This window comes from Emydura macquarii, unplaced genomic scaffold (assembly GCF_026122565.2).
Source record: "Emydura macquarii macquarii isolate MOO-44397 ecotype Brisbane River unplaced genomic scaffold, CSIRO-AGI_Emac_v2 contig_705, whole genome shotgun sequence".
Classification (NCBI taxonomy): Eukaryota; Metazoa; Chordata; order Testudines; family Chelidae; genus Emydura; species Emydura macquarii.
The window spans coordinates 12540139-12558209 of NW_027130842.1; the positions used below are offsets into that span (position 1 = coordinate 12540139).

General features: G+C 40.0%; 1 protein-coding gene across 1 annotated transcript in view; it reads right to left on the reverse strand.

Moving 5' to 3' along the window:
* SYNE1 (spectrin repeat containing nuclear envelope protein 1) overlaps nucleotides 1-18071 on the reverse strand; it is a 458068-nt gene that overhangs the window by 80722 nt on the left and 359275 nt on the right. The window contains exons 104-113 of the mRNA XM_067542425.1: nucleotides 17229-17348; nucleotides 14686-14886; nucleotides 13822-13995; nucleotides 13182-13313; nucleotides 10500-10696; nucleotides 9431-9563; nucleotides 8745-8927; nucleotides 6865-7014; nucleotides 1840-2016; nucleotides 629-784 (exon numbers count right to left, since the gene is read on the reverse strand). Coding sequence (XP_067398526.1) covers nucleotides 629-784; nucleotides 1840-2016; nucleotides 6865-7014; nucleotides 8745-8927; nucleotides 9431-9563; nucleotides 10500-10696; nucleotides 13182-13313; nucleotides 13822-13995; nucleotides 14686-14886; nucleotides 17229-17348 — 1623 coding nt within the window. The remainder of the gene's footprint in view (nucleotides 1-628; nucleotides 785-1839; nucleotides 2017-6864; nucleotides 7015-8744; nucleotides 8928-9430; nucleotides 9564-10499; nucleotides 10697-13181; nucleotides 13314-13821; nucleotides 13996-14685; nucleotides 14887-17228; nucleotides 17349-18071) is intronic.

Here is an 18071-nt window from a genome sequence, read left to right on the forward strand (position 1 = left end):
ATCAGCAGAGAGTTCCTCAGCATAGGGTAGAGTCTTCCAGAAACTGTCTCTGGCTGGTTGAAGGCCTTTTGAGTTGCTTATGTGACATCAAGTGGCTTTAGTGGTCCAGAAAATCTGGCCTATGGGAGTTTTTTAAATAATTTGTTTCTTTTGTGCATTTTCCATAGGAAGGAGCATACTGGTCAAATTTGTTTTAAAGCATATTTTCCCCAGCATGTTCAAGGAAAGGAGGGCATCAAAAAGTGCGAAGGTTCCAGAAAGGTGGGGAAGCAAATTTTTAAAGCAGTCAAATGCAACATTCATAACTGTGAAATCCAGGAACAGTGGCCTACCAAAAAACAGAAAGTACCCCTTTAACTCAGTCATTCAGCACACCTGGACTTGGCCCTGTTTTCCTATTGCTACTACAATTATTAAGCTAGTATTGACAGAAGTGTATGCATTTAGTCATGTTCAAGCACAGTATTACTCCTTTACACATTGCACTTTAGGGGTGAAATCCTGGCCCCACTGAAGTTAAGGGGAGTTTCATTACTGATTTCAATGGAGTCAGGATTTCACCCCATGTTTGATAGGTGCCGTTTCTACATGCAGGGAAGTGAACCTGTGGTTTTCAAGAAAATGTTACCTGACAGTCTTTCAAGGTATTCTGGACTGAAGCCTGATCTCCAATTCTCTGTTGTTTCTTCAGCCTCTTCTCTTGGGTGTCAAACCAAGTTTTCAGACACTGCACATTGTTTTCATATTCTGTCCAGGATTCCAGCAGGCTTTCTAACAGCTGGATCTGCAAAGAAATACATGCATATATATTCTAAATGGAACAGCTTCTATGATGAGTAAATTAAATAACTCAGTGGAGACGAATGCTGATCAGTGCTTTCCTCAGAATTCAATGTATTCCTGCATTCAGAATTTAAAAACAGAATATACTGTCAAACTCAATTTTATTCACTTTCTATTTATTAAGGATTAAACAGTAAAGAAACAACTCAGAAGTATTTACTGAGGAATTACTCTAATGATCTAGCTCACTGATATCCAAACATTGTGACAACCTGGAAGGAGCTTTCCACATAAAAAGTTTACATGGAGTGGAATTCTCTTCAGGTGAATGTTGATGGAATGAAACACCATTTACAGTGAAGAAAAATGAAAGTCCAAGATTATTTTAAATGTAATTTTCTCCTATGGATTTGTGGTTAGCAAGAACCCGCCACTTACTATGGTAATGTGCATTTTTTTTTTATTTTAAAATAACCTACAATCTTATTTGCTTTTCTATTTTTATGTTTGTTGAGTGCCTGCCACAATGGGTCCCTGATCTTTATTGGAACTCTAGGTGCTATTTTATTATAAACAAACAACAAAAATACAACTGTGTGTTCTTTGACAGCTTAGCAAAATTTGCTAGTTGTTTCACTTCACAAGCAAGAAAAGCCCACTGGTACCCAATTTTAACTACAGCTTGCCACAGTGATAGATTAAGATTGCATCAATCTTCTGAGCACTCCAGCTAATGGACACTGGAGAAACAAAAAGCATTCGTTCACTCTTTGTTTCAGTCTGAACACCACAGGCCTGAGCGAGTCACAGCATTTGAAATAATTAGGGAATGCATTAAGATAAATGTAAAACTGCAGGATCTATGGTACTATTGGGGAAAAAATGACATGTCTCCAAGAACACTGAAGCAGTTATGTCAACACTAGACATTTTGTTTTGCCAAAGGAGGTGTTCATAATACTCAGGACATGCTAAATTACTTTTAATACGTCTGCTCCTGAATGAGTTGCATCTATTTTTAAACCAATGCTGAAAAGCAGCTGGCCTTTTTCTTACCTTTTCGGTTATCAGGCCCTGGAGGATCTGCCAACGTCTGTTCATTGCTCCAAGCTGTTCTGCGAAATCAGTCTTGTCACTGCGTTTACTCTCCACATCTTGGCTGCTAATCTGTAGCACGGACTGGTTCACAAAGTCTACTGTCAACTGTTTGCAATTTACTTCAATCTTAAAGCCCTGGCAAAAAAGAGAGGGGAGAAGAGGAAGATCTATCATCACTTTTCATGCTTATTCTTGGAGAGTTAGCATGGAAAATAGCATTTCTTATGCATGATCCAACAAGAAACCAAGAGGTAAAGTATTCTATCGATACACTACTGAAGAACAAATGTAAAAATATTAGTCCTTCCGGAAAATATATTTTCAAAAAAATGGTTACTTACCTGTCCTATAAGTGTTTGTGGGTGCAGAGGTGTATTCCATTCAGGTGTGTTTGTGCCAGGAGTACCAAAGCTGGAGATTTTGCATACGTGCCTTATGCCACCTCATACCCCCTCCTGAGAATATATAAGAGCAGTATCCCCAGCCCCACTCAGTTCCTTCACACCAGAGAAGACAGTATAAGACTCGAGTGGAGAAGGGCAGAGGATGGGTTGTGGAATACACATCTGCATCCACATCTCGAAGAACAATTACAGAACAGGCAAGTAACCTTTTTTCTTCTTCCAGTGGTTGTAGATGTGTATTTGACTCAGGTGACTCACAAGCAGTACCATAAGCAGGGGGTTACTGTGTCTATTTAAATAATGAACGCAACATGTATTAGCCAAAGTTCACATCACATTTGGATGAAGAAGTGATTGCATAATGACGAGTGAACATCTGTACTGAGGTCCAAATGCTGGCCCTTCAAATGTCCAGTATAGAAACATCTTCAGGAAGATGACAGATGTAGCCTGGGCCCTTTTTGAAAGGGCAGAGTCTTTGCAGTGGAGTACTGGCTACACTGAATGCTATTGTAATGCAGGGGGTAAGCCATCTAGAGATCATTTGCACTGACACTGTCTGATCTTTCATGCAATCAGCATACGAAACAAAAAGATGAGGAGACTGTCTGAAAGGCTTGGTCCTGTCCAGAAAGAAAGCCAATGCCCTCCAGACTTCTAAGGTAAGTAGACCAGAATGTGGTTTCAGGTTTCATGCTGCTTTTGAGACACCACTCATGGTTGTGGGAAAATCTTTTGCTGAGGAAGTTGGTCAACTGGTTCTGGGTGCCCATTAAGTGTGCAGATACAGGAGTGATATCATCGGTGATGTAAAACTCCCAAAATCTCACTACCTCTTTGCAAAGCTGGCTAAAGCTAGCCCCTTCCTGCTTGTTTAAATACTACATTGCCATTGTACTGTTGGTCAAAATGTGGAACAACAAGCCCTTAATACAAGGAAGGAAAGCTCAGTTAGCTCTGTGAATTGTCCAGAGCTTGAAGACATTAATAAAGATTGGACTTGTGCTCCATTCAGAGTGGTTGTGTCCATGACCCTTGTAGGTGAGCTCCTCAGCCTATCAGAGAGGCATCTGTTACAATTGTCACAGCTGGGAGGGGGTGAGAAAAGGGAATGCCCGTACATATGTTGTCCGAGTTCATCTACCACTGTAGGGAATGTAATATTGCTGGTGGGAGTTGGACCAACTTGTCTAAATGGTGCTTGCTTGATGATAGACCAATTTCAGCCAGCCTTATGTACTTGGTTACATAGGTACAAGAGACCACATGGTCTAACAATCTCAAATGAATCCAAGCCATGGTGGATGGGCGAGACTTGAGGGACATATATACGTTGTGAATCATTTGAAATCTCTACTGGGGAAGAAAAAGCTGTAAAATTTGTTGAGCCGAGCAGAGTCTGAATGAACTTGAGTCTTTTAGTAGGAATAAATATTGATGTTTCCCTGTTCAGAGTGAGTCCCAGATGACTGAAAGGACTGAAGGTAAACCTGAGAAGACCACGAACCTAGTCCTGGGATGGCCCTCGAGTCAGTCAACAGTTGAGGTGAGGAAAGACATGGATTCTGTTCTTTCTTAAGCAGGCTGCGAGCACCACTATGCATTGGTTTGCACACAAGGCAATGATGACATGCCAAAGGGAAGTACCGTATACTGATAATGGTGGCCCCCTCTCACAAAATCTGAGAAATTTCCTGGGTCCGGACAACACTGTCACATGTCTTGAATATCAAAGGCAGTGAACCAATTGTTACAATTGAGAGACGGAACAACTGATGCTAGGGTAAACATGCAGAATCTGACTTGCTTGATGAACTTGTTGAGAACCTGAAGGTCCAATGCGGGTCTCACAGGTCCTTTGGACTTTGGGAATCAGGAAATGGCAGGAGTTGAAACACCACCCCTGAAACTTCAGGGGAACTTCCTCTATAGCCTCCAGGGTGAGTTCAGTCTGAACTTCTTGTAGAAGTACAGACTTGTGAGATAGGTCTCTCCAAAGGACAGGGAAAAAGATGTGGAGGAGGGATGGAAAGAAACTGGATTGAATATCCTAGTCCTACAATATGTAGGACCCACTTATCTGAGGTTATTGCCTCCCAAGTACTGAGGGAAATGAGTTAATCTTTCCCCAAAAGTGGTGGGAGGAGTGGGAAGATCGCTGCTGGCTGTATTGCTGTCCTCAAAGAAGTAGTCAAAAGCGTTGTTTCCTGACAGCTGAGGGGAGAAGATTAGTTAAAACTGGAGTAAGATGGCCCTCTCTTCTGAGGTTTATGTCTCCTCCTCACAACATCTGTTGCCTCAGAGAATAGAAGGGCTGTCCACAGTACTGATGAGAATATTGCTTGTGAAGATTTATAATCACATCTCTTGATGGCTGGATGGTAACACATGAATCTTTAAAAGAGTGCAACACCTGGTCAGTCTCGCCCGAAAACAAATGGTAGATCCTCAAAAGACTGTTGAATATAAGGTGCTATGCCAGAATTACATAATTATGATGCCCTTCTCATTTTAATTACAGAGGCCATCACGCTGGAGGAATCACCTGTGACATTGAGAGCTGATTGGAACGAGGTCTTTGCAACCAGCCAACCGTCTGCTAAGAAAGCCCTGAACTCCTCTTTTGAGTAGTCTGGCAATTTATATGTGCATTTAGACATTGCCTCCCAGTTGAGAAAATCATGTTTTGCTAGAGCCCATTGGTTTGCTATTCACATCTGGAGCAAGGCAGCGGAATAAAATATTTCTTCTTAACGAGGATGGTCTTTTAGGCTTTTTTCCCCCTTTGGAATTGGCTTATGTAGGAATAAAATTGTAATGGTAACCCTGTAGCTTAATTCAGAGCTTTTAATTGTAATTGTAACCCTGTAGATTAATTCATATCTTTTAATTCATACCCTTATTTGTGTCAACCTCTATATGGTTATTATTATCATGTAACATTTGAACTTCTCTCAGTCATACTCCATATTGTGCATGTAAAACCCCATTTTGACCTATGTACTCCATCTTGTATAAAAACCCCATTTTGACTCTATGTACTCCATCTTGTGTCAAACCCTTTCTAAACCTTTAGATGAATAAGATAGTTATCTGAACAAGGTATGAATGGAGAGTGTATGTGTGTGTGAGTCAGACCCAAACTGCCAGCTTGTCCTGATGAAGTTGTCCTGATGAAGTGTGAAGTCCATCCTAGGCTGAAGAGTGTGAACATAGCCCCAAAAAGCAAAGAAGGATCCACCCCAGAAAAACTTAATCAAACTTAATCAAGACATCAAAGAACAAGCTGAAAGTCACGTCTGCTATTGTACCAGCAATCAAGGGTCACAGAGAAGTGACGTGACACAGCAGAACTGAAAAACCTATAAAAGACTGGGTGAGATTTCAAGGCTTTGGGGGAAAAACAGCGTTCTACACATCATCTAAAGAAGAGCGTCGGTGCGCGCCCGACAAGGACCCTGCTCTCCTCGTGCCCAGCTTCCCTGGCCAGGTAGCTGCCACGAGCCACGAATTCCAGCAACGAACCCTAGCTACGATCTCAAGCCACAATCAGGACTGGTAGCTATATATAACTATAGAACGCTTTCTGGTATGTTTGGGCGCGTGTGTGTGTGTGTGTGTAGGTTTAAGTTAGTTATTACTTTAGTTTCTGTCAATAAATGCGGCATACTGCCTTTTCCCCTTGAAAAAGTCCCGAGTGCTTAATTTTGCACAACACTTACATCTCCCTGCTGTGATCTCTCATTAGCAGCCATGCAACTAGGGAGTTTGGTGCTGGATGAGCGTAAAAACACTCGAATCCCTGCGAAGGGTGTGGTATCTCTTGTCTGTACATTTAGCTGTTAGGGCTAGAGACACTGGAGTAAGTCATAAGGCTTTTGCTGGCTGCAAGCCAGCTTCATTAACAAGAAGGGCTGCCCTTCCCAGAATCACTGCCTGAAGGCCTCATGGGTATTTTCCTGTATCAGTTCAGCTTGAATACCTAAAGCTATAGCCACTCTCCGACGGGCACTGCTGTGGAGAAAAAGAAGTCGCCGGCTCTGGTATGCTTTGCACAAATACACGTGAGGGAATGCATGTCTGCAGCTGCTTGAAGAAGAACTTGTCACTGACACTTTTAGAGAAAAGAATCTGACATTGAAAATAAAATCCTTATATGCAGATCTATTTATCACACTAAGAATGGTACCACTTTGAAACTTGGTCAAGAAACTAGAGTTAAGAATCACATTTTGTATAAAAATTGTCCTTCAAATTTCATTTGGATAAGACATTTTTCTAAACCATTGTCTAGCATTATTCTGTGCTGGTAAAGAATAGTCACCTTCTATCCAAGAAGTGGCTGCATTTCAGTGTTAGGTGATCTTTCTATGTAAAGAATTCATAAATCAATACACAACATTTGCCAAATGCTTTACAGTCTTTGGACAAAATTCAATCATAATAAAATTAAATTATTTGTATGTCACCTTGCTTTTCTACTGAAGTTATAGAATACAGAGCTCTAGTTAAGTATTGGCATACTCTGAATCTGACAAAATAAATTTCATAAATTTGCCATTTATTCCCACTTAATTACCTTATACTTCTGTAGATAATCCTGAATGACTTTATATCCGACTACATTTTTTATATTCTCCTCATCCTCCTGAATGACATTTTCCATCAGAGAAATCCAACTCATGACTTCAGTGATGGCATGGCGAGAAGGAAGCTTGTCCATTTGGAGCTGTAAAGGCAAAGGATTTCAATTAATGATATGCTGTCAAGAGAATGGATAAATCACTTTGCTTTGTTAATTCAGCATACTCTATCTGTTTCTGCCTTCATTATTCTGCATCCTTCAGAGATCGTATAGTCTTGTTTTCTGGACGTTTATAGACAGTAAAGTGTAGCTTCTTTTTGGAAGTGTATTATATTATATATATAAATTGTACACAATAATGTGTGTCTGTAAGAATATAGCCATATTTTAAGTATATTTTTTAAACAGTCACTAGCAGTAAACCGTAAGCAATTTTGGTTTTACTTCCATTTGTCACTGTCACTTTAGGTAGGCATCTGGATGAGCCTGTCAACTCTGAGCTCTAATTCCACTACACACTGTACTAAATATGCATGGGTCCCTGAACTATATCTTATACCCTCTTCCTTATCTGTCAATGGCTAATGAGCAAGTCTGTTTCAATGATTTTCTACTTCTGTGCACTCCCCTCCTATTGCACCTGATTTCTGAATGGATTTTGGAGATTGGTTCTTTTTCCTTGCTAAGCAATTGGGCTATTTTACTTAACAAATGAGTCATTATCAAATTTTGGTTCAGCATTTTTAACTTAAATTTAGTTCTTTTTTCCTTTTAAAAGGAAAAGAAAATCTATTCTCTCTGATGGCAGCTTATAGTTCTCTACCAGATTGCTTCTCTATTTCTTAGGAGAAAAGGAAAATATATAATCCGACTTAGTAGATGTTTCAGAGGGCTACGGTATGGTACTACTTTGCAGGTATGACAAGCCATCTTTTTTTGGGGCCTTTTTTCCAGTGTGTACAATATTTAACAATTCTAGCTATATTCCTCATTGTATAGTGAAAGTTGTATTTGCTTGAACCTATAATACCTTATTTACCAATGAAAAATATAAAAGAAAACTTCTTCACTGAGGCCTTTATATCCTGTGCAATACTACTAAAGTTAGCAAAGGAAAAGTATTAAAGTAAAACTTCCTACTTCAGACATCCAGTCGCCCTCCCCCCATGAGGCCTGCATCAGGTTTTTCTATACTTATTTTTGTCTTTCCCAGAGTTGAGCTCTGCCCAGGCAATTTTAGCATAATAAAAAAAAATTATAGGGCAGGCAAACAGCCCTTTACAAAAAAACTCCTCCTAACTTGACATTTCTGACCACAGGCTATTAAAAGGTTAGACTGCAAGATGCAAAAAGTGACTCCCCCTTTCTTCCAAATGCATATAATAAAATTGTAAGAAAAATATAGTTATATATACATGTTTAAAACACTTCAGGCTTTTCGCTTCAGTTTGTACAATAAAATGTAGTACTACAGCTGCACTTAGTGTCTGTGAAAGCAAAAGACTCCTAGCACTGACTAGATTTAGACACAGGGTGGGGTAGACATTGTGCAAGCTTTCCCACATAAGTCTGCTATTTCATATTGGTAAAAACTTCTATCCCAGCCCACGTGTAGGAGGGTGGAGGGGAATGGTCTCTTTAAGCGATTGCCAGTTATGCCAAGAGATATGGTGGTTTATGATGAGAACTTGGACTACGATGAGAATACATTTTAGCTTGAATCGGTCATGATTTGAAACTTACGTGAAAGGCAATGTCATTAATCAATTGTGCCACCCAGCTGCACTCTAAATATTTCAAATGCAAAAGCTTTTAATTCAGTGTCTATTTCCCTGAACATCAGAGGCTGGAGTAGCAGTAAACTTCTCCCCTACCTGATGCAGTTTTTCTTGTACTGCGGGAATTTGTGTCAGTAATTCTGTCCACTGGCTGTCGATCTGAGACAGTCCTGCACGCAATGCTGCTGTATCCACTTTCTTCAGCCGAAGGAGCTGGTTCCCAGTGCTTAAGACAGAAGATTTCTGGGATGACTTGGCATCAACCTCTTTTGAAAACTCCTGTAGAAGGATCATCATTTCATGGAGAGAAATAAGTGACATTAACCAACTAAAACTAGCTTTATTCCACCACTCAAAAAGAAAGAACATCTTTTAAAATATACATTGGCAGCCCCTTATATTTTAGTCTAGGTGTAAATATAAATGATTGACATTTTTTTTGTTTTGTTTTTAATTAAAAGTACAAAATCTTTGTACAACAATAAAAACCACCAAGGCCTATAGTCACTACACACAACAGGGGTTATGAAGTATGAAGGGCACTTTCTAGTAACATTGCTCAGACATTCTGTACTGAACAGTGCAGTTTAACATTCAGACATTTGAGGGTGTTTTGTTTTGTTTTTTAAAGCAAGCAAGGTATTGTATAGCACAGGCTAGGAGAAAACAGGTTTTTCACATACAACACTTTGCTGATGATATATACATAAACCTTATGAGAATGGGACCATTTGTTTGCAATGAGAGATGAAAAGGTGTGTAAGGTTCCTAAACTCACTTACCAGAAAAGCATTCAGGTGGTCTCTCACCATTTCTAGTTCTTGAGGGACTGTCACTGACTGCTGAGTCCAGAACTCCAGCCGGTCCATTGCAGATTGTAACCAATGAATCAACTCAACTGATTCACTCTGATATCTGTGAGGATGTTAATGACAAGAACACAGTCATTGCCAATCCGTCTCTAGTGCAGTCTCTCCATGGATACGGTTCTCCACTGGAAGACTGATTTTACAAAGAACACCTCCTTCCCCCCCTAAAATCCACAAAAAAAAAAAAAAAAAAAAAGCAAAGCATGCTGTTTTGAAAGTTGGTAGGAGAGAACTGGGGCCCAGCTTGAATATTATTTTTTGTTTTGTTCATTGTGACGTCCTAAAATTAGAAATGTTAAACACAGCTACAGAAATCTACTTTTTGCCACTTGCTAGTAAACCCCATCCAGAAGCAAGATGACAGACGAAAGCTACTTTGTCAGATTCCCCCAGCAGAGATCTGGTAACCAGGACCAATAATTAGTGAATAAAAGATAAATTACCAATGTTATTAATATTTTCCTGGTTTGACAAACTGCATGCTGAGGCAAGCTTTCCCTACTCTTCACTAAGGGGCTGATTTTACCAAATGCAACTAGCACAAAGTGCCTCGAGTAGGAGGACATCATCTTACATGACAGGGTCCTATGCTTCCATATGCTAGTCAATTAGCCCAGTGTCATTAGACAGAGTGTGAGTGCCTCCATATACAACCTCGTATATACAGATCATGGAGTTAGAGCTTTCAGAAAGAGCAAAGGCCAGTGTAGTGACAAATCCGCACACCTACTATCAGAAACATGTATTGGTATGTATTAAATTGTAAGATAATTGTTTTATGGTACACATTTGAGCATTTTTATGCAAAGAAGAGCGTGAGCTGGCACTCTAGAGGGGCAGAGATAAGGTAGTTTGGGAAGTTAACTTTAATATCTATTTCCCAGGATTTAAAAAAACAACAATTCTATGAGTTCTTGAAAACATAACTCTCCTTGATTTTAATAGCACAGGATCAGATGCTTAATCCCTGAATTTCATCTACCTTGTCCAGTGCTTTAGTATAGTCTCCAGTCTGTGCAGTTCCTTGGTCACTTTGCTGGTGTTATTTATCCAATGCTCTCCTAACTGGTTCAACTGACTTTCTAGATCTGAACAGCTGACAGAAAAAAGTAGTCTCTTTCCATCATCCAACACCTGGTAAAGCTTGGGCTGGTATTCAGTCAGGCTAGATTTTAGGCGCTGTAATGACAGAAGATATGAAAGACAGTTAGATTTGTAGCTTTCCAATACCCCGTTTCCTCAAGGTTCCATTTTCCTTTTGCTGTGTTGTATGGTATATCAAATTCCCTCCGTTTCAAGGATTCTCTTTTAATTCAAACTCTAAAGCTCAAAAAGACAGGTCAAGCAAACACCTGCAGGACCTCCATGATCATCATTTACAATGCCAGAAAGTCGCTCTGCTGAAAATGACACTTGTTTGTATGCCTGAAATTCCAGGGAAGCTGCAGAAGCCTAACATTACTACTGAGAGGAAAGCACAATCAAACTCAGAGCCAAATCCTGTGACTGCTGGGCAGCCTTGACTTCAATGGAAATTAAAAGTGCTCAGAGTGTTGCAGGATTTTGCCCTCAGACACCAACTGCCATGCCTTGTATTTCTGTAGTGATTCTCCTCAGCCACCAGGTCTTGTATCTGTCTCCTCTCCCATCATCACAAGGACCTTCAGCATTATTTTTCTTGTAGCCATTTCTGATTTTTATGCTTCATTACTTGTACTCACTTAAAATCGCTCTCTTTGTAGTTAATAAATTTGTTTACCTGTTTTATTTAATCTGGTGTGTTTAAATTGAAGTGTCTGAATAACTATTTGAGATAGTAAAACGGCATATTATTCTCTTTAAGGAATAATGGACTTAAAATATTTTGTCCTATCCAGAAGACGGCTGGGCAGTACAGGACATACATTTCTGTGGGGGAGATCTGGGACTGGAGGTGTAGTGGGGTCACCCTGCAATGTAACCATAGCTGGTGAGAGCCAGAGTGTTACACAAGTGTGGCTGGCAGGCTGCAGTTACGCACAGACACTCAGAGCATGGCTTGCATGCTGGAAAGCTGTTTATGAGCGGCCCAGATGGGAGCTACTTCAGCAAGGCATTGTAAGGCAGGGGTGACACAGCTGTTTATTAGTCTGGATTGTGCCTGGGTGTGTCACAATATCCAGATTACCCAGTGTTACTCTAACTATGAAAAAAATCAGGGGAACAGAAAATGACAAAATAAGTTAGCAGCAGGTCAATTAACACACAAACTGAGCCCTGCATCAGAAAAAAATAACGAGATTTCTCAAGCTTTCCTATCAGCCTGACCAAAAGCCAGAAACTTGTACTATATAGGGAAACACAACACACTTGGCAGGGTTAGACTGCAAAGCGAACGGGCCTGTGAGAAAGAATGGAAGATTGAACAACTCATTGATTGAGATCGTTGAGAATTTTCTGAGCTGTTTTCTAAATATAAATTTGTAGAACACACTGTTCGTGGGAAAGGGTTAATTTTGGCAAACTTCTCGACTTGAAAAAACGTTGAAAAGTTTCAAAATTGTTGAAATACTCAATTTAAACATTTTCAAAATGAAAAAGTTAGGTTACCTAATTCAGAATGACTTTTCAGTTTCTTCAGTTTGATAATTCGTGAAAATTTTCAGAATTTTGACATTCATTTAGATTCAGGACAGGATACTTTTTTTGAAACCTCAAATATTTTCACAGCATAGGAAATCTATTTCCCACCCAAAGATACTCATTGACATCAACAGGGTTATTCTCAGAATCCAGGGGTGGGGAATTAAAAGGGGCAATCACCAAAGTTGTGGGTAAGGAGGTAGTGCTATCAGACACAAACTATTTTCCTGGGGAGGAGGAACATCTGGGTCATATGTAAAGTATAGTAAGATTTAAGATGGACAGTTAAGCGGGTGAAAGGAAAAGAGTATGGGCAAGTGGGAGTCCTAAATTGGGTGGAAGCTAAATCTGAATTCTTTCATTGAAGATGGGGTCTTTTGACCCTGACTGGTAGCATAATTCACTGGAGCCACACTTCTGCCATAAGTTTGCATGCATTTTTCAGAGAAGTTAGTCAATTGATGGTTTACATACAGTAACAAACTGTGATTTAAATTATTCAGAGATTATGATGTAGAGACTTTAGATGCACATATACGAACATCCTCCAAGAATTCATTTCACAGACTGTTCAGAGCAGGACAGTGTTCTAAGGTAAAAACAAAACTAAAATATATATACAATATGGGGGGAAATCTCTTGAGCAGAAAATGAAGAGGGAAAGACAGTTCCAAATCTTTCAAACTACAATGAAGCACCTAATGTTCCAGCTGGTGAATAGAAATGTAGCTTAGAAAGAATAATCCATAGTATCCACTAAAACTCAGCAGTGAATGCATTAGAAATCTGGTTGGGATTGGCTCTTTGTCTGGGTTGCACAGTCCTGCCAGCTAGAAAATAAGTAGGAAAGACAAAAGATAGGTACATCTGTCAGGACAGACAGATTAAAGCAGAAGACTTTTCTATAAAATGAGACCAAGGATGCAGGATTTAGTAGAAATCTCACAAACAAATTACTAGCTTTTACCATGGTTAAGAACTTTAAGATGAATGATCAAAAAGTAGAGTAAATCATGTTTGAAAATCCCATGCTGCCACTGACCTGATAGAGCATAATCCGGTCTGTAAGCCTTTCCTCCGTCTCCTCTACCAATCCAACACTAGGTATACTACTTTCAACAGCCTCCAGCTGTCTGCTGAGTTCCTGATAGTCCTCATCCAGGTGTGTCCAGGTCTGCAAGAATAATGTATACATGCACATAGTGACTACTTGCTTGGGCATCTAAGTTTTTATTTCCAACTAAATTTTTTAAAAATTATCTACATTCTTTATGTAAATTTCTCCCTCTGCATTTCTCCAACTCTAAGAGAAATGCACACTGTATATATAATATAATGTTACCTCTATCATAGATACTTAGGATCAGCCTTTAGTCATGAGACCCAAATCACAGACTTGGCTTCTGCTTGGAAGAAGAGATTTTCTCCTCCTTAACAGGTAAAGTCCATTTTGCTTTGGAAATGCTATACTGCTAACAGTACGGTTTGGCTGCTGAACCTGATGCTCTCATTGCTTCACAATATGTAGGCATCAAAGATTGCACATAATCCTCCACTCCCACATAGGGGAGTATGACAGGAGGGACCAAGGTTCACCAACACTGCCCCACCTCTGCAGGTGGAGGCAGGATGCACCCTTAATAGTGCATCATTAAAGAAGAAGAAAAAAGAGAAACTCTTACCTCTAGAATGTATTCCAGCTCAACACCCCGCTTATGAGCTTGTTTTAACAAAGTGGAGGCTTGTGCCATCTGTTTTGTATGTGACTGAGTTTCCCTCAGGAGGGCAAAACTGCTTATCTTTGTAAACAGCGTTTCTGTCAGGATCATGTGAGATTCCAAACCCTGGAAATATTCCTAAAAGGATTCCAGAAAACAAAACATCAGAGTGTACCAGTTAGATTCAAGTCACCAAAAAAACCCACCACCAAAATCAAAGATGCTCCGCTGATACTATTATGATGGAGGCCATATAAATACCTGGAGACATACAATTAGCTAACCTTCTCTCCCCACCAATCACCACACAAAATCTCATTAACCTTGGAGAAAATAATTAATCTTTAAACTACAAATTCTGCCCTAATTTACACTCTATGCAACATAATGGGGCATATATCAGAGAAGAATTTGGATTTAATAATGTAAGAAGTTTTGTTGTAAGAAGCAATCACATCTTCCTGTTTGTGGGAGCTAGCAGCAAACCAAAACCCTACCTAAAATGAATGGCATTAACTAGTGTAGAAATCAATCTCCTTTTCTCTTTCTAAAGTTTGCAGTGCATTCCTGACAACAGCTTTAACCTGTTCAATCGGTTGCTTTCAAGCCATAACATGTGAGTACAATGATACGTTATAGAGAGATTCCCAAAGGTTCTCCATCTTTGCTAGCCAGCACAAAAGCATTAAATCACCATTAAAAACTCTGATACCTCTCCAGGTGTGAAGGCTGGCTACAGAATGGTCAGAATGTAGTGCACTGCAAGAGAAGCATTTTATTTAGCCCTCAAATACAGTTTTTTTTCCAAAATGCACAGGTTGTTTTTACCTTGTGTTTGTCTAGTAGCATTTGGACTTCCTCCTTGGAAGCAACAATAATTTTCTGGTCACCTGCCATCTTTTCTTGGCCCGTTTCTATCAGATCAGTCAGATCCTGCAAAGCTTGTTCATACTGACTCTTAAGGGCCAGATTCTGGTTCAGCCCACTGCGTCTGGATCCAATGATCATCATCAGTTCATCATACATGTCCTTGGGGGAAGAAGCAGCAAGAGGGTTCCTCATTTCATGCGCACTTTTACTGAACACATTACTTAAAGCCAACACACTGCAAATGTGCTCACTATTTTCAAAAAATGTTACTGTAATTAGAGCTTGTCTTCATGTACAGCGCTGCAGCTGCATCTCTGTGAAGATGCTACTACAATGACAGAAGAGCTTCCCCCATCAGCGTAGTTAATCCACTTTCACGAGAGGCAGTAGCTATGTCAACGGGAAAAGCTTCCTCATCAACATAACGCAGTCCACATGGGGGTAGGGGTGTTGGTCAGCATAACTTCTGTGGGCTCAGGGGTGTGGATTTTTCACACCTCAAGAGCGACATTTATGTGATATAGGTCTGTAGTGTAGACCTGGCCTAAGCATCTGAGCTGGGAAGCTGCAGAGGGAATTATCGGACATTGCAGACACACTTAACTCACTGGCTAATTAACAGCTCAGTGTTTAAAGAGAAAAATAGATGAGAACTGCAGCACTCACGATCCTGTGTTTAGGAATGGAGTTAACTGAATTTTAGTGGCCTTGTTTGAGTAGCAGAGCCACTGGAGAAAGGAGGACACACCCAGACACATTAGGCCTCATTCTCAATTATACTAAAACCCATTTACAGTGCTCTGGCTGTATAAACAGGCGTTAGACCAGGTCTACACTACACACCTCTATCAGGAAAAATCTACACCCTTTAGCAATGCAGTTATACTGACCTAACCTCCCATGTGGACAGCACTATGTTGATGAGGAAGCTTCTCCTATTGACATAGCTACCGCCTCTCCAGGACGTGGATTAACTACGCTGATGGAAGAACCTCTCCCATTGTTGTAGTTGCCTCTTCACTAAAGTGCTACAGTGCTGTATATGAAGACAAACCCTTGCAGTAAGCAGAAAAGAACCCCTAGAATTTTCCTTATGCAGACAGCCTTCCTGGATAATGCAGAACTGTTATAAGGGCTCTAAACCAATGCTGCCTGTAAGAAGGGATGCACTGGGATCATGGCTGGAGTGCTGTACTACAGCTATTCTCTGCCTTCATAGGACCACAAAAAGCAACCACTGCACAATTCATCTTGTTCATCTCTACATGTAAGCTGTCACAGACAGCTAAGAAGAACGGAGATGACTCAAGAAAACCCTCAGAATTTGCAGTAAGAGTAACAATTAATAAAAGCTGGCTTATTGTTTCTCTGGATTAATTAATTTTTTTTTTTTTTTTTTTTTTTTTTTTTTTAAAGAAAATGACTTGGTGTCCAATAATTTAAAATGACCTCTTTCTACCTCACAACTATAAGAGGAGCTATCAAGGAAAGAGTTGCAGTCTGAAGCAGTGACAGGCAAAATGACTACCATAAGGCCGTAGATGGCGGTCTCTCTCAGAGATAAAGGGACAAGTAGCAGGTATGCATGCTGGTAGATGCTCCTATAAAAGAGGAATAACTCTGGCAGAGTGACTTTTAGAGGAAAATGACTGACTTCTCACCTTCCTGAAAGCTAAGGAACTGAATGAACAGCAGGCTAGAACTATACCTCAGCGTCCATGGACATGAGCAACTAAAGTCCCATCTTTTGTTTTATGATTCTATGGCTATTTTGTTGACCTAATGAATCTCCAGGTGCCCTCTGGACTTCAGCTGTTTCCTTTGATTCAGATTTACTCTCACCTCATCATAAGTGACTCCTGTATTACCCTTTCATTGTCCCCAAGCCCCTTCACTGAGTGAGTCCTGCTGACTTTTAGGTCTTTGTCCTGGTCTCCCCATGCAAAGGGCTCCTGCAAGCGAAGAGCTCATCGACCCATAGAAGTTTAGAATGTGCTAGCTCTGCACAGCTATTTTAAAGAACACTTAATATATTGTCCTGTAAGCTGCGTGAGTTCATCAAGTTTTAGTTGAGAAGACTGTACAAACAGTTAAGATACACACGTTACAGAAAACAGGTACGTATCTCTTTGAAATAATTAAATTCAGATGGAACACAGAGGTCACAAAGCTCTAGGAAGAACAGAGGCCATCATACAGCAAATGTGCACATGCTTAACTTTGTTCACCCGAGTGACCAATGGGACTGCACATAAAATGGAAGTTAAGCATGCAGGGATTTGCAGGATCGAGGTCAGTTGCTACAAAAATGTTAAATACAAAGACAAGGAGGATGTTATGGAGAAAATCCTAAATCTCATTTATACACAGTGAAGTGCTGTGAGGCATATTTTCACAAATTGCGTATGTACAATAAAGATAAGGGCAGTTTACAAATACCTTCAGTACCATTAGGTGGTTATTTTATTATCATGTAACTTGGTTTGGAAGGGGAGTCATACCTGGAGCTTAGATAGCTCTTGCATGGAAGGTTGGTCAATCTGTTGCTTGTCCCCACGCTTCTTCAGTTTGCTGATTCCTGCATCCAATTCCTTCAGACCGTCTTCTGCCTGTAGAATAGCCTGTATCAGGGAATTGCAACATTTAGCTAGTAGGTCTCATAACAATCTTGTACCTGCACTACAGGATTACCATTTATTTGAACTGTTTTAGATTTGAAGTATTAATCTGTCCCTATTTTTTTTAATAGTGAGTTTTGTACTCAATGTTGCATTGAGAGCCCTGGAGACTGAATAACCTGAAGAAATGCAGCACAGGAAGCAGAGAGAGTTGTTCAAGATAATTTTTTGATTAAAGGTTTATTATAGCATGGCACCTTTATATCACATACACTGGTGTGGTACGGAATGTTATATTTTAATGGTTTAAAACAAAACCTGATTTTAGGCTCAAGTACTACTGATTGGTAATATAAACTATTTATAACACCTCAAGTGTGTTTGGTGCTTTAACACAAATTTAAAACTAGGTTTTCCTCTACCACTCATCACCATAGTGTTGGAGAACATTATCACTTTACAATTTATTTAGCCTTGCAACGGCCCTGACGCTGCACCACTGAAGAACAGAAGTGCTTTGTCCTCAATATGAGACCCAACACTGCTGTCAGGGAAGAAAGTATAATTAGCCCTATTTTGTAGATTGGAAACTGAGACACAGAGCGACTAAGGGTTGGATTTACAAGAGTGCTCAGTGATGGCCTAACTGAAGGCAATGGAAGTTTTACCAATGACTTCAGGGGAAGCAGTGAGGCAAGTGCCTTTTGAAAAATCTCACTCCACGTG